General features: G+C 46.3%; 1 protein-coding gene across 1 annotated transcript in view; it reads left to right on the plus strand.

The window, feature by feature from the left end:
* Positions 1–24,850, plus strand: part of TPP1 (tripeptidyl peptidase 1) — a 57,097-nt gene that overhangs the window by 20,686 nt on the left and 11,561 nt on the right. Inside the window, exons 5-11 of the mRNA XM_089671624.1 lie at positions 4,320–4,441; positions 5,392–5,570; positions 11,518–11,716; positions 12,731–12,919; positions 16,627–16,699; positions 20,270–20,390; positions 20,479–20,637. Coding sequence (XP_089527750.1) covers positions 4,320–4,441; positions 5,392–5,570; positions 11,518–11,716; positions 12,731–12,919; positions 16,627–16,699; positions 20,270–20,390; positions 20,479–20,637 — 1,042 coding nt within the window. The remainder of the gene's footprint in view (positions 1–4,319; positions 4,442–5,391; positions 5,571–11,517; positions 11,717–12,730; positions 12,920–16,626; positions 16,700–20,269; positions 20,391–20,478; positions 20,638–24,850) is intronic.

The following is a 24,850-nucleotide window of genomic DNA, read 5'->3' on the forward strand; positions in this document are numbered from 1 at the left end:
TCTGTCTGCCCTGATGTCACAGTGACCGCATGAGTAAAATGTATGAAATGCCTTTTGTGGTCCAGTTGAACATTTGTTAGACAGTGGAAGATCTTCTACCAGTGCAGTAAATGTGTGCAGAGTGCCGGGATGGGGATGGCTCCGTGTTCCTTGGGGCCCCAAAGTCATGTTGGGTGCCATTATATTGGCTTCTACAAGGTTGAGAGTATGGGGGTGCAGGGGAGATTTACTAACAATACTCTATGCTGTGGCTTATTTCACAGTGAAGTGGGCATCAAGCTTTAGTGTTCACCAATAGCATGGCAGCCTTTCTGACTGCACAGATTGTACATCAAATATTCTGTGCTGAGATTTTGTAAAGGCTTTCCGTTCACTCATTATCAAACTTTAGTTCTACATGCCCATTGGTTAAGTCTGTCCTCCACAGGTTTTTTTTTTTTTTTTGCATTCATCGAATCATTATCTGCAGCACCCTGCATGTCCCCGTGTACACCTGATAGTGCTGGAGACCAAAAGCTCTGGTCACATCATAGCATTAGCTGCAGAATATATCCACTGAAGGACTAATATACATCCCTCCCTCTGTCATATATATATATATATATATATGGGGCACTATTCCTCCCACTGACACCAATGATGAGACACTATTCCTCCCACTGACACCAATGATGGGGCACTATTCCTCCCACTGATACCAATGATGGGGCACTATTCCTCCCCCTGACACCAATGATGGGACACTATTCCTCACACACTGACACTAATGATGGGGCACCATCATTGGTGTCAATGGGAGGAATAGTGCCCCATCATTGGTGTCAGTGGGAGGAATAGTGCCCCATCATTGGTATCAGTGGGAGGAATAGTGCCCCATCATTGGTGTCAGTGGGAGGAATAGTGCCCCATCATTGGTGTCAGTGGGAGGAATAGTGCCCCATCATTGGTGTCAGTGGGAGGAATAGTGCCCCATCATTGGTGTCAGTGGGAGGAATAGTGCCCCATCATTGGTGTCAGTGGGAGGAATAGTGCCCCATCATTGGTGTCAGTGGGAGGAATAGTGCCCCATCATTGGTGTCAGTGGGAGGAATAGTGCCCCATCATTGGTGTCAGTGGGAGGAATAGTGCCCCATCATTGGTGTCAGTGGGAGGAATAGTGCCCCATCATTGGTGTCAGTGGGAGGAATAGTGCCCCATCATTGGTGTCAGTGGGAGGAATAGTGCCCCATCATTGGTGTCAGTGGGAGGAATAGTGCTCCATCATTGGTGTCAGTGGGAGGAATAGTGCCCCATCATTGGTATCAGTGGGAGGAATAGTGCCCCATCATTGGTGTCAGTGGGAGGAATAGTGCCCCATCATTGGAATACCATACCATATTGAAATCAAATCTGATGGTTTTTAATTTTTATTTGGTGTGCGTTGGAAGAGGGGTAGTCTTATACGGCGAGTATAGCCCAAACCCTATATTTTAACAGGAAAAGTAGGGGGTCGTCTTATACGCCAGAAAATACGGTATGTATATATATATATATTTCTGATTTATTTTTTAGCAGAGGCAGTCATTACAATTTTTGTCACATGGTGTTTCTGCAATGTGTTTTTTTTTTTTTTTTAACTGCAATTAAAAAAAAATAAAAGTGTGTGTGTCCGTAAGACACCACATCTCCCCTCTACAATGGAGAGCATCCGATTAAAAAAATCCAAAAAAAAGGCCTTGTGTACATCGCACATTATTATTATACAGGATTTATGGCACCAACAGTTTGCTCAGCACTTTACAATTTAAAGGGAGACAATACAGTTCAATACAAGAGGGATAGGAGGGCCCTGATCCTGGGAGCTTACAATCTAGGAGATGAACTGGAAGTGATGTCGTGCCCAGCCTCCTAGGCCATAGAGGTGAGTTGAGGCCATCTTTCCTCTGCCAATCTTCATGGCCAGCCGCCGAATCAGTTCCCGGGCTTCCCGATGTGCCAGGTAACCACTGGAAAGCAGCGGGAAGGAACCCCTCCCACCGGTTCTACAAGTGGTCCAGCAGCTAATCAGCCACTCTGATTACTTTTATCGGAAAGAGCAGCATCTGCAGAAAATTTTAATACCGGGGTTATGGCGTCCAACTGCAGCCATAACCCCAGTATACCGCTATAAACACATGACACATTTTTCCAGTTTGGCGGTCGGCAAGTGGTATAAGCAAGAAATGTCAGATTACGTGCATCGCTGACACAAGAGCAAGTTATAGGTTTTCAATCTATATGTGCTTTTCTGCTGGCGCTGTAACTGAAGATCACGGTGTTGTAAAACTTTATGTAGAAATCATTTTTATTATTCTTACACATGGTTGCTGAGCAATCAGCAGTAGAAACTCTGTCAGTCCTTCCCAAGTAGCAACCTGTGTCAGAGTGCTGCTGTTGAGGTCTCAGTTGAAGGATAATATGACACCTCTCAGAGGCATGCTGGATCCCTGTATATGGAACAACTATGTTCATGACACACATAGGAGATCCTCTACGACAGATGTTATCAGCCAGTCTCACATGTACACTGGTATGCTTTAGAAAACGTTAGGGTTACTTCTGATTAAAAATTAAATTCTTCATAACTTTTCAAAGATTTTCCTTTAATTCCCCTCTACACCCTAAGGACTAATTAAAATCAGATGACCCCCACTAACCGGTACTTGTGGCCAGGGGATCCATATGATGGGCTACTTGAGATCAGATGACCCATGCTAAGGGTTACTTGAGATCACGTGACCCTTTCTAAACAGTACTTGAAATCAGGTGACCCATGTGAGTCTAGGTTCACTCCTGTGCGGTTTCTTTTGCATTTTGCGTTTTACAGCAACTCACAGCAGTCCATTTAACATGATTTCCCGCTTGGCAAGTTCACATCTCTGATTTTTTTACCCTGTGTTTTTTGGAAAGGGTCTTTTTTTTTTTTTTAAATGCAAAACATTGCATTTTTATAGACTTCAATGGAGATGCTGCAGAAAACCATGTAGTGCGTTTTTGATGCGTTTTAATCTGCCGAGCAACAAGTTGAAGAAAAAACCCCACAAAACGCATCGAAAATGTTGTAAAAATGAATCAAACGCAAACTGCATATGTGTGAACCTAGCCTGAAGCAGTATTTGAGATCAAGTCACCCATACTAAAGGGTATTTGAAATCAAATGGGTAAGCAATATTGGAGATCAGGTGCCCCATGCTAAGGGCTACATGATGTCCGATGACCCATGCTAAGAGGTACTTGAGACCAGGTGACTCCTGTTAAGGGCTACTTGAAATCAGGTGACCTATGTCAAGCAGTGCTTGAGATCAGATGGCCCACACTAAGGACTACTTGAGATAAGGTGACCTGCTAAGTGGTACTTCAGATCAAGTGACCCATACCAAGGGCTATTTAAGATCAAGTGACCCATGCTAAGCATTAGGTAATATCAGGTGACCCATGCTAACAGCTAATTGAGATCAGGAAACCCATGCTAAGAGGTACTTCAGATCAGGAAACCCCCTGTAAGGGCTACTTTAGCCTAAGAGGTACTTAGATTTGGATAACACTTGCTAAGAGCTGCTTGAGGTTGGACAACCTCTGTTAAGGGCTACTTGAGATCAGGTAACCAATGCTAAGAGGTACTTGAGGTTGGGTAACCCCGGGTAAGGGCTACTTGAGATCAGGTAACCAATGCTAAGAGGTACTGGAGGTTTGGTAACCCCAGGTAAGGGCTACTTGAGATCAGGTAACCAATGCTAAGAGGTACTGGAGGTTGGGTAACCCCAGGGAAGGGCTACTTGAGATCAAGTAACCAATGCTAAGAGATACTTGAGGTTGGGTAACCCCAGGTAAGGGCTACTTGAGATCAGGTAACCAATGCTAAGAGGTACTGGAGGTTGGGTAACCCCAGGTAAGGGCTACTTGAGGTCAGGTGACCCACACTAAGAGGTACTTAAGTTTGGATAACACCTCAAAAAAGGCTGTTTGAGGTTGGACAACCCCTGTTAAGGGCTACTTGAAACCAGGTAACCAATGCTAAGAGGTACTTGAGGTTGGGTAACCCCAGGTAAGGGCTACTTGAGGTCAGGTGACCCATGCTTAAGGGTACTAGAAATCAGGTGTCCCATGCTGAGAGGTGCTTCAGATTGGGAAACGCCCTGTAAGAGCTACTTGAGATCAGGTAACCCTGCTTCCCCATTTCTCTTCCTTTTCCTGTAATCCACCCCCACCTTTCATCCTGTCCTAATACCCATACCCCATTCCCCTTTCCATACACCTTCATCTAATTTCTCACCCTCTTCCTGTCTCGCTCTATCATGTAGCACCGCAGAGGTATTGCTTCCTGGGGCAAAGTTCCACCGCTACGTGAATGGAGACCGCAGCGTGGTCAGATCCACATCCCACTACTCGCTGACCCCAGAACTGGCTGAGCACATAGACTTTGGTGAGTTATGAATGGGCTTTTTGGTAGAAAAGACAAAGTAGGTGGGCGAGAAATCCCACAGAAACACAAAAATCCACATTCCCTGAGGGTGGCCATGTTCAGTGCGGAGAGGGACCGGGGTTAGCCTGACAAAACTTTTCTACAGTTACCAGCACTTCCTCACTTGCGGCAATGTCCTCACTTCTGGGTACATCAGAAGCCTCCCCAACATTCCCCCATGTCACCCAGACCCAGAGTCACTGTACATGAAGTATAGACACGCCAATCATTGTACAGAGAGGCTAGACCCTTATCACTGTACAAAGAGGAGAGACATGCCAGTCACTGTACAGAGACAATGGCCTCCTCCTCCTGGGGAGGTCATCCTCTCCGAGCAGCGGTTGGGGAGGCCATCCTCTCCGTAGTGGATGTAGGCAGAGTACCTTCTGCTGTGAAGTCATGGCCTGCCCCATCTTCATCGTGATTTTATCTACAATCCAAACCCACTGATAATTCCTTCATCTATGGCGGGTTGATTGCACTCATATTCCACCTCCAAGCCTTCCCACCAGATGGAGGATCAAAGCTCTTCACATCATTTTTTTTTCTCTCATAACCAAATCCAGCATACAGTCTCTGAGACATTAGCTACTCTAATATAATGTATTACATATAATCCATAACCCCCCCCCCCCCCCCCAAAAAAAGGTGTTTCCGCACTCCTGGGTGAGAAGACTGCACAGTGGAGGTGTGATGTGAGTGGAGTGTGGAGAGCCCATCATAAATGGGAAATAAATGAGTGGGAGCTGAACTGTACCAGCAAAAGATGTCCAGCCCCCCCAGGTCAATACATGGGAATAAATACATAATACTCTCTTTACCAGACCTTTCACCGTGAGGGCACACAGAAATGTTTCTGTATACGGCATGGCCAGCAGTGTATATATGTATATATGTGACTCTCTTCTCAGTGGGAGGATTACACCGGTTTCCACCCGTACGGAAAGTCCTGAGAAGACCTGAGAGTAAAGTGGATGGAATAAAGGAAGGTTTTCACCTGGGAGTCACCCCGTCCATTCTAAGAGAGAGATATAACCTGACATCCAGCGACGTTGGAGGCCAGCCCAACAACATCCAGGCTTGTGCCCAGGTACCCAGATTGTCATGTATTCCATGTGTTTCCACAATATCTCTTTCCCCCCATCCGTGCGCAATATACCATCGAACCCCCCCCCCCCCCCCCGCAATAAATTATATTCCTCCCCATGTATACTATATGTACTCTGTACCCCTCCTGTAAACAGAATGTACTGCATACCCCCAGGAATCTCCCATTTACTGTCAGGGGCGGACTGACAACTCATGAGGTCCCCGGGCAATAGGGGATCATGGGGCCCCTGTGTCCTTGCCTAAACTCAAAAAGCCTATGAAAAAGGTACCAGGGGCATCTCATGGGGCCCCCTACTGACCCCGGGCCCTCGGGCAGTGCCCGAGTTTCCAAATGGTCAGACCGCCCCGGTTTACTGTACATGCCAACAGTGCAAATTAACTTGTGCAAAATTAGGTTGGAAAAGACTAATGTCAATGGAGTTCAACTAAAAGTCAAAATGAATAAATATTCTAACTACATCTGCATCTCCAGAGCCTTAAATCCAACGCTGATCTATAAAGCAGCCTTTCCATATGTAGAGGTTACATTTCTTTACTTCCATGCACGAGAGCAAGGGTACCCAACTTTCTGCAAAGATCCTTCTCCAGATCTCAGCAGGGATGTCATTGTTACTGGAAGTTCTCTCCGGGCCTCCAGTCACCTTCTCTGCTCCATCCTTCATTTATCCATCCACACCCCACCCTTCACACTACTTTCTATGGATCATTTCACCCTATACTTCTATTGGTATCCCTTCATCCCCATCCCTCTGTCCTTCCAGTCACATTCCTCTCTCTCTATCCCTGTATCATCAATCTTCCACCCTCCATTCCTCCATGTGCATCTCTTTACCCCATTCCTACACCCCTTCTCTATACCACTCAGTCATCATTTCTACACCCATTCCCCTTCCCTACAGTTCCTTCACCCACATTGTATATTACCGTTCCTCCATTTCATCCCCCCCACCCCCTTCAATGCATCCCATCACCCCCCATCCTTCTGTCTACCTCCTCCACTCTCATCCATACACACACCTTTTCACCTTAATTCCTCCATTCTTCCAGCCACATTCTTCTCCTAACCCTCTATTGCCATTCTTCTAATTCTGTTACTTCACATGGATCCCTTTACTCCTTTGACCCCCCCCCCCTCCCAATCCTTCACCTTTTTCCCCACACCACCACTACTCCACAGTTTGAACATTCATACCTCTTCCCTATAGTTCCTCCATCCACATTTCTGTACCCCCATCCATCACCCTCCCTACATGCATGCCCTCACCCCCTATCCTTTCACATCCTCCTCCACTCCCATTACTATACACACCCTTTCACCCTCATTCTTCTAGTCACATGCCTCTCCCTTGATCATTATATCACCATTCTTCCACCCCTATTCCTCCACTTGCACCCCTTTACCCCCGTTACCCCCCACTTCCTCTACCCCCTTCAACACTACTTCATCACTGTTTGTATTCACATCTCTTCCCTTCATCAACTCCTCTACCCCATTTCTTTACTCCAATCTCTATATCACCATTTGTCCTTTTCACCTCTATACCCATTTCTTTCAATGCATTGCCCCCCCACCCATTCTTCCATCCAACTTCTCAACTTCCATCCCTACACACACCATTTCACTCCAGTCCTTCTAGTTACATTCCTCTCCCTTGATGTCTATATCACTATTCTTTCACCATTCTATGGGCACCTCTTATCCTGGTTTACCCCCCCCCCCAGTCCTTTGCTCCCATCCGTATATCACCACTGTTGGTACATCCACACCCCTCAGGTACAATTCCTTCACCCATATTTCTTTATCCCCATCTCTATATCGCCATTCATCCATCTTTATCTAGTAACCCAGGTGTTCACAACCCGTGGCCCTTGACCTCAAACCAGGGAAGCATGTGCCTGGGGTCGGCAACCCATTGATTGTGATCTTGGCTTGCCGACCTGACATCCCAGAGCATTGAGCTGGCACCTGCAGCGGAGGAAGCAGGCGGCCACCAAGGGAGCAGGAGCTGCATAAGTCAATGCTTCCTCTGTTGCAGGTGGATTGATGCCAAGTGCACTTTGCCTGGGACCTTCCTAGCTGCCTGGAGAGCGATGCCAGCAGAAGCTGGAAGAGGAAAAGTAGGTGTTTGTATTAAACAACACATAAAGTGCACATTTGCAGTGGGCATATTGGCACCTATAAAAGGGTTAACCACTGAGGGTTGCAATGGTGACCCCAGCCCATGCTCCAGGCGGGCCATGTGGCCTCGCTGTCGCATTCTATTTTAGACTTGGACAGGAAGGGCGGTGGTGGTGGCATATCAAGGAACCAATACTCTCCATTCTCCTCATCTCCCACCAGCATTCAGCAGCTGCAAGAGGAAAATGTTCAGTGTGCTATTCAAAATGGAAAAACTCAAAATTCGGAACCATTTAGTTTCATTGTGGCCTGCGACCTGTTACCAAATCACCTAAGTAGCCTTTACACTTCAAAAGGTTGAGCACCCCTGCCATATCTACATTACACCAAGAAGCTTCTTCAAAACGCCCAAACAGCTGGAAGTACACTGGAACACCCAATGCTTGTAAATCTATTATTACAGGGCAACCTTTATAGAAGCCTTGCCTAGGACCTCCTCCTCTGAGGCCTTCCACTCCGCACTGGGCTTGATTGTAGAGAATGTAGAAAGAGTTCTTTATGATTAAGCTCGGTGTTGGGTGAAGCCCATCAGAAGAAATAGTTCCAGGTGGGGCTTCTTTGAAGTTTGTCTTGGAATAACATTTTACAAGCATTGGATGTTACAGTATGCTGCTGGCTGTCTGTGTATAGTTTTAGGGTGAGGGCAAGCTTCTGTATGGCATTTGTACTTTTCTAGTGGAAATGCCACTATTTACGACTTAAAGTGTTAGTATAGCAAGCATGCTTTACCAGGGGCAGACTGACAACTGATGGGGCCCCCGGGCAATAGGGAATCATGGGGCCCCTGTGTCCTTGCCCAAACTCAAAAAAGCCTATTAAAAAGGTAACGGGGGCATCTCATGGGGCCCCCTATTGACCCCGGGCCCTCGGGCAGTGCCCGAGTTTCCAAATGGTCAGTCCGCCCCTGTGCTTTACTGCATATATAGAGACAGATTTTACTGATGTGGGTTTACTCACTATGGAATCTAAGGGGCTAATCCTCTACATTGTGTAAAAAGACTGTTTGATTCTGTCTTCTCTGATCCTCCCCTTCTTTTACTGTCCCCAATCCTTTTGCCATAGTACAGATAAGTCGTGGCAAATCTACACGTGCTCAGTATTGCCAGAGGTTTTTTCTTTTTCTGTTTTTTTTGGGAGGGTGCATGTGATCGGCGCAGAGCCAATCGGTGCTGTCCAGAGGGTCAGGGGTCGTGCAGCCTCATAGGACAGTTAGAGGAGAATGAAAATACCTCCTACAAGCTTTTAACTACTGATATAACACAAAATATGAGGCGAGCGCAGATAATATGGTAGCTGCTAGCACAAAAGGCAAGGTAACAAACCCATATTAATCAATTCAAATGTAAGTGCAGCGCTAAAGCAGAAGTGACAAATGCAATCATAACGTGCTTATGTGAATAGAAGTGTTCATACAATATTCCAGTGAAATAAATCAAACGTCTCAGATCACATAGAATCATAAAATCATAAACTCTAAAATTCTGAATATAAATAATGGATATAAATAGTCTGTGGCACTACAGGTCACAGAAGTGCCAAGTGATACATGTGTGCTTATTTAGCAATAATAGTGATTACACAGTCTGTGGCACTACAGGTCACAGCAATGCCCGGTGTTCCTGGAACTACAAGGTGCACCAATACCAGCTGGGATGCTCATGATCCAACATAGGAATCCACCACCTTCTATGGATGTGCGCTCACCAGAACACTACTTGTATAATGGCATTAATGCTGATCCTTATGGGGGGGTCTCAGGAAGCCATAAATGGGGACCGGACTTCTCCAGGGTCAGGGCTATGCACAGCCAGCAAAGGATCCTCCTAGGGTAATCCACGTGGATACAGCAAAGAGTTAACTCTGGCGGCGTGACGTCAGCACATAAGGCTCCACCCAACGCGTTTTGTGCGCATACACATCTTCAGGGGCACGCTTACTACTCTAGAGTCCAAGCTCAGAGCGGCGCCCATTTTAGTATGCTTTTATGCATTTAACTCTTTGCTGTATCCACGTGTATGACTTTTAACTATTTACAATAAATACACTGTATTGCCATACCATCAGCTCCTGTGGTGAGCTTCTCCCCCTAGGAGGATCCTTTGCTGGCTGTGCATAGCCCTGACCCTGGAGAAGTCCGGTCCCTATTTATGGCTTCCTGAGACCCCCCATAAGGATCAGCATTAACGCCATTATACAAGTAGCGTTCTGGTGAGCGCACATCCATAGAAGGTGGTGGATTCCTATGTTGGATCATGAGCACTCTTGAGCATCCCAGCTGGTATTGCTGCACCTTGTAGTTCCAGGAACACCGGGCATTGTTGTGACCTGTCGTTCCATGGACTATGTATAATCACTATTATTGCTAAATAAGCACACATGTATCACTTAGTGCTTCTGTGACCTGCAGTGCCACGAACTGTCCACTATTTATATTCAGAATTTTTATGATTTTAGGATTCTATGTGATCGGAGGCGTTTTATTTATTTCACTGGAATATTGTATGAACACTTCTATTCACATAAGCACTGTATGATTGCATTTGTCACTTCTGCTTTAGCGCTGCACTTACATTGGAATTGAGCTTTAACCAGTACTTGGCTGGACACTGATTGAAGTCACAAGACTGCTGTATACTGCTGATGAGAAAAGGTATTTAGCGGTTTATATTTGGGAAAATAATTGCATTTCCATGTTCTGTGTACTGTAGGAGACCAGATATAGTGAATGCAGGGTCTGAGGAGAGCGGATATAGTGAATACAGGGTCTGGGGAGAGCGGATATATTGAATGCAGGGTCCGTGGTGACCGGATATAGTGAATGCAGGGTCCAGGAAGACCAGATATAGTGAATGCGGGGTCCAGGGAGACCAGATATAGAGAATGCGGGGTCCGGGGAGAGCAGATCTAGTGAATGCAGGGTCCGGGGAGACCAGATATAGTGAATGCAGGGTCCGGGGAGAGCGGATATAGTGAATGCGGGGTCCGGGGAGAGCGGATATAGTGAATGCAGGGTCCGGGGAGAGCAGATCTAGTGAATGCAGGGTCCGGGGAGAGCGGATATAGTGAATGCGGGGTCCGGGGAGACCAGATATAGTGAATGCGGGGTCCGGGGAGAGCGGATATAGTGAATGCGGGGTCCGGGGAGAGCGGATATAGTGAATGCGGGGTCCGGGGAGAGCGGATATAGTGAATGCGGGGTCCGGGGAGAGCGGATATAGTGAATGCGGGGTCCGGGAAGAGCGGATATAGTGAATGCGGGGTCCGGGAAGAGCGGATATAGTGAATGCGGGGTCCTGGGAGACCAGATATAGTGAATGCGGGGTCCGGGGAGACCGGATATAGTGAATGCGGGGTCCGGGGAGAGCGGATATAGTGAATGCGGGGTCCGGGGAGAGCGGATATAGTGAATGCGGGGTCCGGGAAGACCGATATAGTGAATGCGGGGTCCAGGGAGAGCGGATATAGTGAATGCGGGGTCCGGAGAGACCGGATATAGTGAATGCGGGGTCCGGAGAGACCAGATATAGTGAATGCAGGGTCCTGGGTTAAGTAACACTTTGAGTATTGGGAAACTTTTACGTGTAAGCTTTTTTAGAAGGCAAAGTCGGCAACTAATGGCTATGTATTACTCTAAGTTCAGTCAATTATTTATACAACACCTCAAATGTTTATCAAATACAATCGAGTTCTGATAAGTTCCACAATCCTTTCTGATTGACCCGTAACTCTTCTTTTTCTACCTCTTCAGTTCTTGGAGCAGTACTTCAGCCAAAGTGACCTGGCAGAGTTCATGAAGTTATTTGGAGGAGGTTTTGAGCACCGCTCAGAGGTGGACCATGTGGTGGGTCAGCAGGGTGCAGGCAGGGCTGGTCTTGAGGCCAGTCTGGATGTGGAGTACATCATGAGCACGGGAGCCAACATCTCCACTTGGGTATTTACCAATCCTGGTAAGAACATGGTGTATGTGCGAAGGTTGGGGGGGAGATGGGGATGGGGGTTTGGGGGGTGAGAGTTGTGGCTATCCTTGTGAGAAATCTAGAATTGTGACACAATGTGCTCAGTTCACAAAGCTTTACACAAGGAAAAAAGTCTTTGCTGTAGCGGTGTGACTGTAATTTTCTTATTGGCTCAACTTAAAAGAAGTCACTTTTTCAAAATGAGTATCTGTCATGGAAACCACCATGACCTGGTCTTCTGGAAGGGCCTGGGGCACCAGCCTCCTTCCCACCAACTATGGACCCAGGACTAAGGAAACCCTCCTCTTGGGGTTTCAAGGAACCTTCTACCCAAGAGGGCTATATTACTTCCCTAGGTAGCTGGCCAGCCATGACTTATACCAGCTACCCTTTCCATGCAATTAGGTCTGGAAGGACTGTTTTTGGGACCCCTTGGCATACTGTGCATGGTGGAACTATGTGCAGGGAATGAATTCCAGCACATGTGGGTTTAAGAAACCTTTATTTTCTGTTACAGGGTTCCTGGCATCAACTATTGTTTGCTGTAATTAGGTTTAGGTGATAAGCTGTCACTTTGTTTAATCGCCTTCAGAGTCCAGACTGCTAGGTGCCGGGAAGGAATCCATTGTTTTTTCTTGTGTTTGATTGTTTATGTAATGTCATTTTCCCTTGGGATTTGTAATGTGTGCCATGCATGTCTAGCTGGCACAGCTGTTCTGTTTACTAAAATCAGTCCTGTTTTACTCCAACATTGGTTCTATCTGATGCTTGAGATAAATTTGCTATATTCTGGTTCCAGAGTGGAGGAAGCTGTAGTATGGGGGAGATACCCAGTCGGGGTGTCAGGCAGTCCGTCACACTATCCTTATCCTGCTGTGTTAGCTTTGTGAATTGAGCCTATTGCCTGAGTTCAGATTTTTCCTTCCTCGAATAAAAATGTGTTTAAATGGTAAATACAAGATGATGTCTGAGCTGCATAAATGCCATTGCTTCTGATTCTCACAGGCCGCCACGAATCACAGGAACCGTTCCTAGAATGGATGTTGTTACTGAGTAACATGTCGTCGGTCCCGTGGGTTCACACCATTAGCTATGGCGATGATGAAGACAGTCTATCGGTCGCCTATATGCAGAGAATCAACACAGAATTCATGAAGGCTGGAGCTCGGGGCCTCACCTTACTCTTTGCTTCAGGTAAACTCCATACACGTCAGAACTGAGGGGGGGTTGAGGTTAAATCCGCAAAATACATCATTGCTATTGCCTACATAACCTTAATCGGACAGTCTATTGAAAATGTGTGACTTTGACACCCACCAATTCACAAGAACACTGACAACATATTTGGAAAGGCCTGGGAGTCAAAGATATGGCTTCCAGTGACACCATGGAGCTGCTTGTGAAGCATATATGAGTGCTGGATGACCAAGCAGGCACATTTCAATTATAGGCGTGCCATCCCAACATGTTGATGCCAAGAAAATATTTTGGCTGCTATTCTATAACTGTTCAATAATGTAAATGAAAAGCCAATCTCAAAATAGCTGTAAATGACATCACTAAATACAGGCGTACCTCGATTTACGAATTTAATGCGTTCTCCGGGTCGTTTCGTATTGCAAAGAAAATCGTAAACCGAAACTCAGTTTCGGATAGTAATGCATTGACAACCAATGAATCCGTTATCTGTTCAAAACTCTTCATTAAGTGTACTTTAACCACCTCCCATCCGGCCATTGTATATAAACGGCTGGACAGTGGCAGTGCAGGGGCGGGTGGCCGTTTATAAACTGCCTCCCCGCCCCCTGCTTGTGCGCACTCCCTGGGAGTGCGCAGCACCACGATCCGGTGCCCGCTGTGTCCTCCGGATACAGTGGAACACCGATCGTCGTACGGGACCCGATCATGTGATCACTGATTGGCCAATCAGTGATCACATGCAGAGTACTAAGCAAGATGTCACTTGTGACATCATTGCTTACTACGTGTGAAATCTGTGAATAATCACAGAGATCACATGGTACAGGGCTATTCACAACAGCCTTCTACCATGTGACAAGCTGTGACCAATCACAGCTCACACAGTAGTTTCAATGGCTGCAAGAATGCAGCCAGAGAGAAGGAGAAATGATTGCTTTTACAGCCTTTATGAATGTAAAAGCAATCCGTGTAAAAAAAAAAAAAAAAAATCTTCATCACCCCCCACAAGTAGTACAGTATCACCATGGTGACACTGTACTGCTAGGGTGACAGTATGTAAAAAAGAAAATGTAAAAAAAAGTTTAAAAATTATAATTTTTGGTTTTATACTAAGTTGGGTTATTTTTTTTTTTTTTTTACTAAAAAGATAACAGAATCAATTTTGGCCAAGATTTATGAGGAAATATTATTTATTTGCAAAATTTTATAAGAAAAACACTTTTTTTCAACATTTTTGGACTTTTTCATTTACATAGCAAAAAAAATAAAAATCCCAGTGGTGAATAAATGCTACCAAAATAAAGCTTTAGCTGTCTCAAAAAAAATGCTAAATTCATATGGGTACAGTGTTGCATGACCGCTCAATTGTCATTCAAAGTGTGATAGCGCTGAAAATTGGCCTGGACAGGAAGGGGGTGAAAGTGTCCGGACTGGAAGTGGTTAAAGGCATAAATACTATACAGGGACATGATTAAAAAATTTCCAGAACAGCTCCAAAACTCGATGCAAAAACCACTCCAACACCTCCACACTCGACACCACGTGTTACCCACAGACTCCAGCATGGTTAGTAAACCGAGGCATTATTTTCATTTGTTAACCGAGGCGTTGGTAAACCGAGGTACGCCTGTAATTATATAATCTTTTATCATTTTATGTAACTAGAAAAGGTGTTTAATATGCTTTCGTAGCTTAAAATGATTGGAAATATAAAAAAATAACAAGAAGTTTATACTTACCTGCTCTGTGTAATGGTTTTGCACAGAGCAGTGCCCCGATCCCCCTCTTCTCGGGTCCTCTGCCGGCGCTCCTGGCTCCTCTTCTTGGTTATGCCCCATAGGAACACAATTTCTATTGGGCCCCACCTGCATGCTCGCTCCCGAGCCCTGCTGTCTGCGTCTGTGGACACAGACGTCAGGACTCTGCCCCGCCCCCTGAGCCATCATCACTGGCTTTGATTGACAGCAGCTGAAGTCAATAAGCAGAGTGAGACACAGCAGCTCTGCTGCTCTCGGGCACAACGCAGGATCAAGATCGGGCTCAGGTGAGTGTTTAGGGGGATTGGGGGGAAACTACATTCCAAAAGATTTTTTACTTTAACGCAAAGAATGCTTTAAAGCGGAGCTCCACTCAAAAGGGGAAGTTCTGCTTTAAAGGCTGGCCCCCCGCTTCCCATTAAGGTTTGGCACCTTTGGGGAGCGGGGGGGGAGGGGGTACCCGAAATTGACAGGTGCCCGCACCCACTCCACCCCCCCCCTTCCCCCTGGTCAAACGAAAGCAGAAGTTGTCCTCCTACCCTCCCTCCCCGTAGTCTCCTGGGACACGTGACGGGTCACAGAAGTCTACGGGGCCACTCGGGAAGCACAGCGCTACTTACGCATGTGCAGTGGGCACCCGGCTGTGAAGCCGCAAGCTGGCACAGCCGGGTGCCCACACTGAAGATGCCGGCGCCTGGAACACCAGAAGGCTGGTGAAACGGGCTGCAGGGAGGACACCGCTGGACTGAGGGACAGGTGAGTGGCTGTTTTTTAAAAGTCAGCAGTAGCTGTTGACTTTTATTTTTTAACAGTGTGCGTGGAACTCTGCATTAAGGTAAAAAAAACCTTTAATCTTTACAACAACTTTAATACCTGGCGATCCTGCCATGGAGGTCCTTGTTCAGGTACTTCCTGTTATGGGTGACAACCGTCTCCCAATTGTGCTTCTCTATTGTCGCGCTCACATGGACCCCTGATGGTGACTACAAGCAGTTATGCTGGCCCACATTGCGCAGGCATAGTCCTCCGTTGTCACCTTCAGGAAGACGGTCAGGGCATTCACATTCGACCAACGCTGGCGCCAGTGCATGGCATCTAGACAGGATGTGGCTGAAAGAGGTTGCAGATCAGCAACACTGAGAGGAAAAAGGTGTAAACAGTATTTTAACAAAAAAAAGTTGTTTTATTATAGAGTGTTTTGGCAAAGTAAATATCCAGTAATAATAATAATACATCTGCATTGCATTTCCCAAAGTATACTCTAAAGTGGCAATTGTGTTTAAAAAAATAATTAAAATAATTAAATACATTTTTAAACATTCCGAAAAGGAATTGTGCAGCTGGGTTGTTCGAAGGAATACTGAACATGTATTGTCCAGCAAGCACAGGCTGTATTTACACATTAAAGGGACCCTGTGTATTAAATTGCAAGTAAAAGTAAAAATAAGTACGAGAAATGGAATATTTTAAATGCTTACTTGCAGTGTTTTCCTTTTTCTATTTTCAATCACTTGCAATGTGCCTGTGAACTTTGGTAGAAAATGAGGCTACTGCAAGGATAGTCCTTCCCCTAGCACAGCCATCTTCCTTCCTTACACGTCATAGGCCTTGCCTCTTCTCGAAGACAAATTCCTGTCTATGCTGGCCCAGCTCCTCCACCACTCCCTTCACCTCCGTACATAGCCTTTTATGTAGCAGCCAAGTGAGGAGCGACGGAGGATACTAGAGAAGTGTCATTTGAGTGACAGCTCTGAGTCTACAGACATTCAAGATGGTGGCACCCATCAGCAGTCTCAGAGCCTTTGGAAGTATACACAAAGGATGTCTTTATGGGTAAATAACATGCATACGTTAAATACACATATAATCTAATGGGACAGTTGTTGTTGAAATGAAAGGTCTGGAAATAGGGTCTCTTTAACTGTTGTGATTTATTGTTTCCAGGTGATGATGGCGCTGGCTGCATGGAAGTCATTAAAGGCAAAAATGCTTTCCGCCCAAGTTTTCCAGCCTCCAGGTGAGAAAGTGGAAGTGGGCCTCACTCTCTATGAATATTTGCTCACCCAACCCATGACATCCTTCCCTTCATTTCCTGAGCTGCAGATGGCTTGCAGAGGCTAATGGCCATAGACAAACTGAGCAAAACCGATACGGTCATCTGCTCACTTGTTGGTTACACCAGCTCTTTAACTCAGGACTACATTAAATGGTCATTAGTATATGGGCACCCCTCCAAATGATGGAGATAAGGTGTTTCCAGTGAAGGGTACTACATCCTGCAAAGATATTTTCAACAACTGTGCTCTTCCAACCTTGTTATAAGAGTTTGTGAACGTCTTTTTCTGCTCCACCATTGTTGTGCCCTTAAAACATAGTTTGACCAGTCTAAGGTGGAAGAACTCAAGTGTCCTGCACAACCCTACTGAACACCTTTTGGGATGAATTGGATGGTGAACCAGGTCTGACCTCACTAATGGGCACAAATTTCCACAGACACACTCCAAAATCCCGTAGAAAGCCAAAAGTGGGAGCCACAAAGAGTAAGGGGGGGAGAGGCAACTCAGTATTAATGGTCCTGGTTCTAAAATGAGATGTCCAACAAGCTCGTATAGGTGTGATGGTCAGGTTTCCCAAAACTTTTGGCCATTTAGTATATGTGATCTCTACCACAGTGTCAAGTTACACAAGTCCTACAGCAGTTTGCCTTACAATTTCCCTTTGAATTCTTCCTTCTCAATTGATGGCTACAATGTACAAATACAGGGAGAGCCAAGATGACTTTTTTTGAAGATCCTTCCATTAGAAAAAGGAAAAAGCTATGGCGCTTTGATGATAAATGTCTTGTGATGAATAGGATTTTTGGGTGAAAAGTTTGTGAGGGTCTCTTTATAAACACACTGTAGATTTTTGCTGCTCTTCTAAGGCTTCCTGTACATCTACAAATCAAATCTACAGTGTGTTTATAAAGAGACCCTCACTTTAGCAAGAAAAAAAACAAAAACGCACCAAAAGCCCCTAAACTCACATTTAGGAGCAGCAGTCTCCTAAATGTGAGTTTAGGGGCTTTTGGTTGCGTTTTTTTTCTTTTTTTGATAAAGCCCCTGAACTCAACTCAATAAAAGCCTATGTGTCCATGCAAACTGGCTTTTACCAGAGTTTTTAGGGGCAGCTAAATTTTCTTCTACTGAAGAGGCAGAAGAATCGCGTTCAGGAGAGGAACATTTTGGCCAAAAACATGTGTAAACATGCCTAAGCGTTAGCCACATTTGGGCGTTTTGTTCATTTTAATGTCAAACGCTCTGGCCAATGAAATGAATAAACGTTCAGATGCTAAACGTGGTCCCGCGGTTACTCATGTTTTTCCTGCATTTAGCGTTTCTCTTCTGCCAGTAATGTCTAGCAGTTCCAGTGTACATGTAGCCTTACAGGGTCTTGAGTACATATGGAGGATGAACAAAAGAGGGCGCCAGTATCGGAGTGTGGAGGATTTCTAGAAAGACTGGCATAAAAAGGATTAAAATGCACTCACTGGGGTTAAGCAGCATTTTATCCATCTCGAGGTGAAGCCATCTAGGAAGAATGCAAGGAAGCTGCTGGTGTGGGGACTCTCTGAACCAGTCTGGAATGAAAGCCGTTAGCAGTGTGGCTAGGAGACTTCCAACATGTGTCAGTAGGCCGCACCGGGCTCGGCTCAACTTCGGCTATGACGTCACATGTGATGGGCGTGGTTTACGCGTTTCAAGGCTTAGGATCACCCCTTTGTCGAAACTGCTGTCCTCTGCAACATCCCTCGGCTCCCTAGATGGCTTCACCCTGAAATGGATTAAATGCTACTTACCTTTTGTATGCAGCGAGTGCATTTTAACCCTTTTTATGTCTTTTTGTAAATCCCCTACATTCAGATGCTGGCGTCCTCTTTTGCTCATCCTTCCTTCATTACCTAGTTGGTCGGTGACCTGAAACAAGCACATGTTTGTAATTCTGACTATAGTGGCTTAACACTTGCTTTAGGTCAGTTACCAACCATGTAGTCAAGCAAGGAAGAGGATGACATCCATGGAATGTGCACCTTTTTAAAAACGGGTTGGCAATGCCCTAACAAGTTCCCTTTAAAGGGACCCTGTTACCATAGAAAAACTTTCAGCCCAGCAAAACACTGAGACAGAAGCTTGTTCATCCTTAAGACCAGGGGCGGACTGACCATTTGGGAACTTGGGGCCGGGGTCAGTAGGGGGCCCCATGAGATGCCCCTGGTACCTTTTTTTTTTTTTTTTTTTTTTTTTTTATAGGCTTTTTTGGGTGTGGTTTGAGTGTGGGTGAGGACACAGGCCCCATGATCCCCTATTCCCCGGGGGCCCCATAAGTTGTCAGTGCGCCCCTACTTAAGACTCAATACCCCAAACACAAGCAAAGTAACTTGGAGAATGCAGGACAGTGGAATGCAAAAACACATTCTAACCTCTCATCAACAGAGTTGGGCAGCACAGTGGCTAAATGGTTAGCACTTCCGCCTGGCAGTACAAGGGACTCTGGTTCAAATCCCAACCATGGCACCACCTGCCTGGAGTTTGCATGTTCTCCCTGTGCCTGCGTGGGTTTCCTCCGGGTACTCCAGTTTCCTCCCACTCATGCTGGTAGGTTAATTGGATCCTGTTTAAACTGACCCTAGTATGTGTATGTATGAAGGTCAGTTAGGGACCTTAGATTGTACACCCCTTGAGGGTTAGGGACTGATGTGAATGTACAATATGTGTAAAGAGCTGGATAAATTGATGGTTCTATATAAGTACCTGATATAAATAACAAATGACCTGACATAGCACAAGTCCTATAGTTTGCAGGGACATTCTTTCCATGACTGTAAGCTGCACAATTTGGGCAGAGAGGCTGTTCCAATTTGACATAAATGGGATCTTTCATTTCTCTTTCTAACCAACCATTCCTGAGCGGGGGTGGTAGCCTTGTACACCATCTTTCCTCCACAAATTGAGCTATTTTAACATCTCTACCCCGGCAATTTGACAAGGATTAACAATTTTAGCCATTTAAATAGTGTGATTAACACCTACTCAGACTTCTTGACACCAAGGATGGGGAATATGTAACTAAATTAGATACACAGAATATAACTGGATATAACATTTATAGGGAAAGTTGATCCAGGAAATATCCGATTGCCTCTCGGGGGATCAGGAAGGAATTTTTTTCCCTGCAGGAGCAAATTGGATCATGCTTTGCTGGGTTTTTTAGCCTTCCTCTGGATCAACTGTGGGTGTAGGATTATAACTTTTTTTTTTTTTTTAATGGTTGAACTGGATGGACTTTTGTCTTTTGTCAGCCAGATTAACTATGTAGAATGGGGTGGTTCCACAATTTTCATACCTCCAGTCCTGCTCTTGGACAATCAGCATCTGCCTTGCTGGTAACAGGGTTAAGGTGTCTGTGCTACCTGTGCAGATATACATGTTGTTACTGTACCTTCCTGACATTCATTGTAAAGATTTTAGCTGTACTGAATGTTTTGAAATGTATTCTGCTCATCAATGCATATCACAAAATACCCATCATGTTTTCTGTCCATCCACAGCCCCTATGTCACCACAGTGGGGGGAACGTCCTTTAAGAACCCCTTCCAGGTGACGTACGAGGTGACCGACTTCATTAGCGGTGGTGGATTCAGTAATGTCTTCCCAATGCCGGATTACCAGGTGAGCCTATGGTAGTCTTTGTGCTCCTCCTAACCTTTCACCCATCCTCCTCCTGTGCATTGACCTCTGCTGTTCCATCCTCCTGAAGGTCTCTGCTGTATCCCAGTATCTGAAGACTAAAGAGAAACTGCCACCAGAGAACTACTATAACCGTAGTGGCCGAGCGTATCCTGATGTGGCTTCGCTGTCAGACAATTATTGGGTGGTGATAAACCATTTCCCCATTCCATGGGTGTCTGGCACCTCGGTGAGTATTTGCACTCTCTATGAGAAGCTGTGGGAATACTTTTATTATACAGTAGATATAACCCTAGGCAAAAAACTTCTAAGAAGACCAATAAAAATGTAATATTTTCCAACTGCCCAGAGCTTAACCACCTCCCGCCCGCCACATAGTAATATGACGGGCGCAAGGCGGTTCTCTCGTTCTGGGAGGACGTCCTATGACGTCCTCCCATTCTCACCACGCATGCGCGGCTCAGGCAGCGCGCGGCGATCGGCTGTGCGCTGTGTCCCTCGGACACAGCAGATCACCGATCCACGGAAAGAGCCAAAGATGTTGGCTCGGTCATGTGATCAGCTGTGTCCAATCACAGCTGATCACATGTAAACAGGGAAATGCCAGTTATCAGCATTTCTCGCCTCTCGAGCTGTCATGCTGACAGCTCGTGAGGAGAGGAGAGCCGGTAATCGGCATTCCTTGGAGGGGACATGTACCCTGATCATCAGAGCACTGATGATCAGTGTAGCCCCAGAAGTGCCACCTGTCAGTGTTCATTGTGTCAGTGCTCATCAGTGCCTTTTTGCCAGTGCCCATCAGTGCCACATATCAGTGCCCATCTGAGCTGCCTTTCAGTGTCACCTATCAGTGCTGCCTATCAGTGCCAGTCGGTGCCGCCTATCAGTGCCATGTATCAGTGCTGCCTTTCAGTGCCCATCAGTGATGCCTGTCAATTCCCATCAGTGCCACCTACCAGTGCCTCCTCATCAGTGCCACCTATCAGTGTCCATCAGTGCAGCCTATCAGTGCCCATCACAGCAGCCTCATTAGCGCACATCAGTGAAGGAGAAAAATCACTTATTTACAAAATGTTATAACAAAAACTAAGAAAAAACGTTTTGGTTTTTTTTCAAACTTTTCAGTGGGTTTTTTTTTTTCTTAAACAAACCAAAAACCACTGAAAAGTTTGAAAAAAACAAAAAATGAAGCTAATGCCTCCATATTTAACCCCTCGCCTACAGGGCATTTATACCCCCTTCCTGTCCAGGCCAATTTCCAGCTCTCAGCGCTGTCACACTTTGAATGACAATTGCGCAGTCATGCAACATTGTACCCATATGAAATTTTTATTTTTTTTTGTGACAGAGCTTTATTTTGGTGGTATTTAATCACCTCAGGGTTTTTTATTTTTTCTTAAACAAACCAAAAACCAGAGGTGATTAAATACCACCAAAATAAAGCTCTATCTGTCACAAAAAAAGATAAAAATTTCATATGGGTACAGTGTTGCATGACCGTGCAATTGTCATTCAAAGTGTGACAGTGCTGAGAGCTGGAAATTGGCCTGGACAGGAAGAGGGTATAAATGCCCTGTAGGCAAGGGGTTAAATATGGTGGCATTGGCTTCATTTTTGGTTTTTCAAGCTTAGGCATTTTCTGTACTTGTTGAAAATGTTCTGATGATCCAGCCAGAAATGCAGTGTCCTTGTCACTTTTTGTGATCTGAATTGAAAGCACAAACAATATTATCTTCCTTTTGCAAACTGATAATCCCCCCCCCCCCCTCAGAGTATTGATGATGAACAAAGGCAGTCATATTTGTGGCACAGTATGAGTGACAACCATGGCTTCCTCCATTGAGGAACACCTTAGGGTACAGGTGTCAAACACAAGGCCTGCGGGCCAAATCTGGCCCTCCAGGCCATTTCACGGGGCCCTTACACCTCACCTGCAGGTACCCCCTTGTCTCCACCCCCACCTTGTCTCAGCAGTCGGCAGCAGAGAGGAGAATAGAACTCCTCTGCCAAATCCTGCACTTTTCAGTGTAGCTACAGCACCCCCTTCATCTCTGCCTCCCCTGGTCTCGGCATTCAGCAGACTCTGGTATCTGACTCCACTCCTCTGGTCCTCCTCCAGACCCTGCACTTTCTGCTTTCCAGCTCTGCTCCCAAAGGGGGTGCACTGTGATGTTAGGGAGGGTGTGGGATTCTTGACATCTGATGTAATGGCGGGTGGGGTGCTCTGGACGTATAGTCTTACAGATACAACCGGCCCTTTGATACACTGATGCAGCCCTCGATGAAATGGAGTTTGACACCCCTGCCTTAGGGCATGAAGTCTGTTATTCACAGGATCACCAGATGAAAGTAAAGGAAAAGAAGCCTAACAATGAAGACTAATACAGCCACCACATCCTGTTGAGGACTGTTCAGCTGCAATACATTACGTTTTGAGGGGTTTAGGCTTTATTATAAATAGTTTATCAAAAATGTGTTGCACTGTCTTATGTCATAGAATAAAACAAATGTACAAAAATGAATAAATGGCTAAATCATGAATAACCACATTAATAAAAATGAATGAATAATCATAAATATCAAAATATATATGTGACGGGAAATAAGTGGATAATTAATAAATATACCATATTTTTCGCTCCATAAGATGCACTTTTTTTTCCCCAAAAAAATGGGGGAAATGTCTGTGCGTCTTATGGAGAAGCCCGCCTGGTATTCCCACTGCCGTGTTAGAATACCGGGCCGGCTGCTTGGCTCGACTGTGCAGAAGAACCTGTTCCTCGGTCCAGCGGTGTCCTGCTTTCACTATCCGTCTTCTCTCCCTGGCACCGGCATCTTCAGTGTGGGCACCGGGCTGTGACAGCTTGCATGCGCGAGACGTGCTGCACTTTGTGAATGGCCACCAGTAGTCTTCTGGGACCTGTCACGTGTCCCAGAAGACTACGGGAGGACAAATCTGCGGAAGTGTGAGCGGGTGTCTGTCAAATTTGGGTACCCACTCCCCAAAGGTCCGCAGTCTCTGGCCATCTCCTGTACCGTGTCTGCAGTCTCTGGTCATCCCCTGTACCGTGTCTACAGTCTCTGATCATCCCCCGTACCGTGTCTGCAGTCTCTGGTCATCCCCCGTGCCGTGTCTGCAGTCTCTGGTCATCCCCCGTGCCGTGTCTGCAGTCTCTGGTCATCCCCCGTGCCGTGTCCGCAGTCTCTGGTCATCCCCCGTGCCGTGTCCGCAGTCTCTGGTCATCCCCCGTGCCGTGTCCGCAGTCTCTGGTCATCCCCCGTGCCGTGTCCGCAGTCTCTGGTCATCCCCCGTGCCGTGTCCGCAGTCTCTGGTCATCCCCCGTGCCGTGTCCGCAGTCTCTGGTCATCCCCCGTAGCGTGTCCGCAGTCTCTGGTCATCCCCCGTAGCGTGTCCGCAGTCTCTGGTCATCCCCCGTAGCGTGTCCGCAGTCTCTGGTCATCCCCCGTAGCGTGTCCGCAGTCTCTGGTCATCCCCCGTAGCGTGTCCGCAGTCTCTGGTCATCCCCCGTAGCGTGTCCGCAGTCTCTGGTCATCCCCCGTAGCGTGTCCGCAGTCTCTGGTCATCCCCCGTAGCGTGTCCGCAGTCTCTGGTCATCCCCCGTAGCGTGTCCGCAGTCTCTGGTCATCCCCCGTAGCGTGTCCGCAGTCTCTGGTCATCCCCCGTAGCGTGTCCGCAGTCTCTGGTCATCCCCCGTAGCGTGTGCGCAGTCTCTGGTCATCCCCCGTACCGTGTCCGCAGTCTCTGGTCATCCCCCGTACCGTGTCCGCAGTCTCTGGACATCCCCCGTACCGTGTCCGCAGTCTCTGGTGATCTCCCGTACCGTGTCCGCAGTCTCTGGTCATCTCCTGTACTACCGGTATGTCTGCAGTCCATTGGTTCAGAATATTTTTTTTTGTTTTACTCCTCTAAAATCTAGGTGCGTCTTATGGTAAATAAAAAGTCCCAGCAGAAGTGAAAGTTCATGAAAAAAATGAATAATCACAATAAAGTGCATAAAACAGGTGCTTTGCTTGTGCATATTGTAGCAATCCTGTGTACTCACTCTTCACCACTGTATATTAAAGCCTCTTACCAAAGGTTTAGACGTCTGAACAGAAGGATATATATATATATATATGGGTTGTCGCAAACATGCGCACCAGAGGCAGGCACGGCCCTCCATTTTGTTAAGAATCTCCATGTTGTCCCTCACTCTCCCCCCCCCTTCCTATCTGTTCAGCCACAGTGCCATCTGGTTGTGTGTGGCAGTGTCACAAGCAGGACAGAGCACAGCAGGAAGCCCAGAGCTATAAAACACCTCTCTGAGCGAGGTGCCTGGCTGTCCAAAGAACCTGTGCAACCTAGCACCTCATAAAAAGATAAAGCAAGCCTTCCCAGGAGTTCAAAGGAATTCCAGAGAAGCACACCAGGTAACACTTTT

This window comes from Staurois parvus, unplaced genomic scaffold (genome assembly GCF_062004578.1).
Source record: "Staurois parvus isolate SC_StPar_1 unplaced genomic scaffold, SC_StPar_1.0 ptg000109l, whole genome shotgun sequence".
Taxonomy (NCBI): Eukaryota; Metazoa; Chordata; class Amphibia; order Anura; family Ranidae; genus Staurois; species Staurois parvus.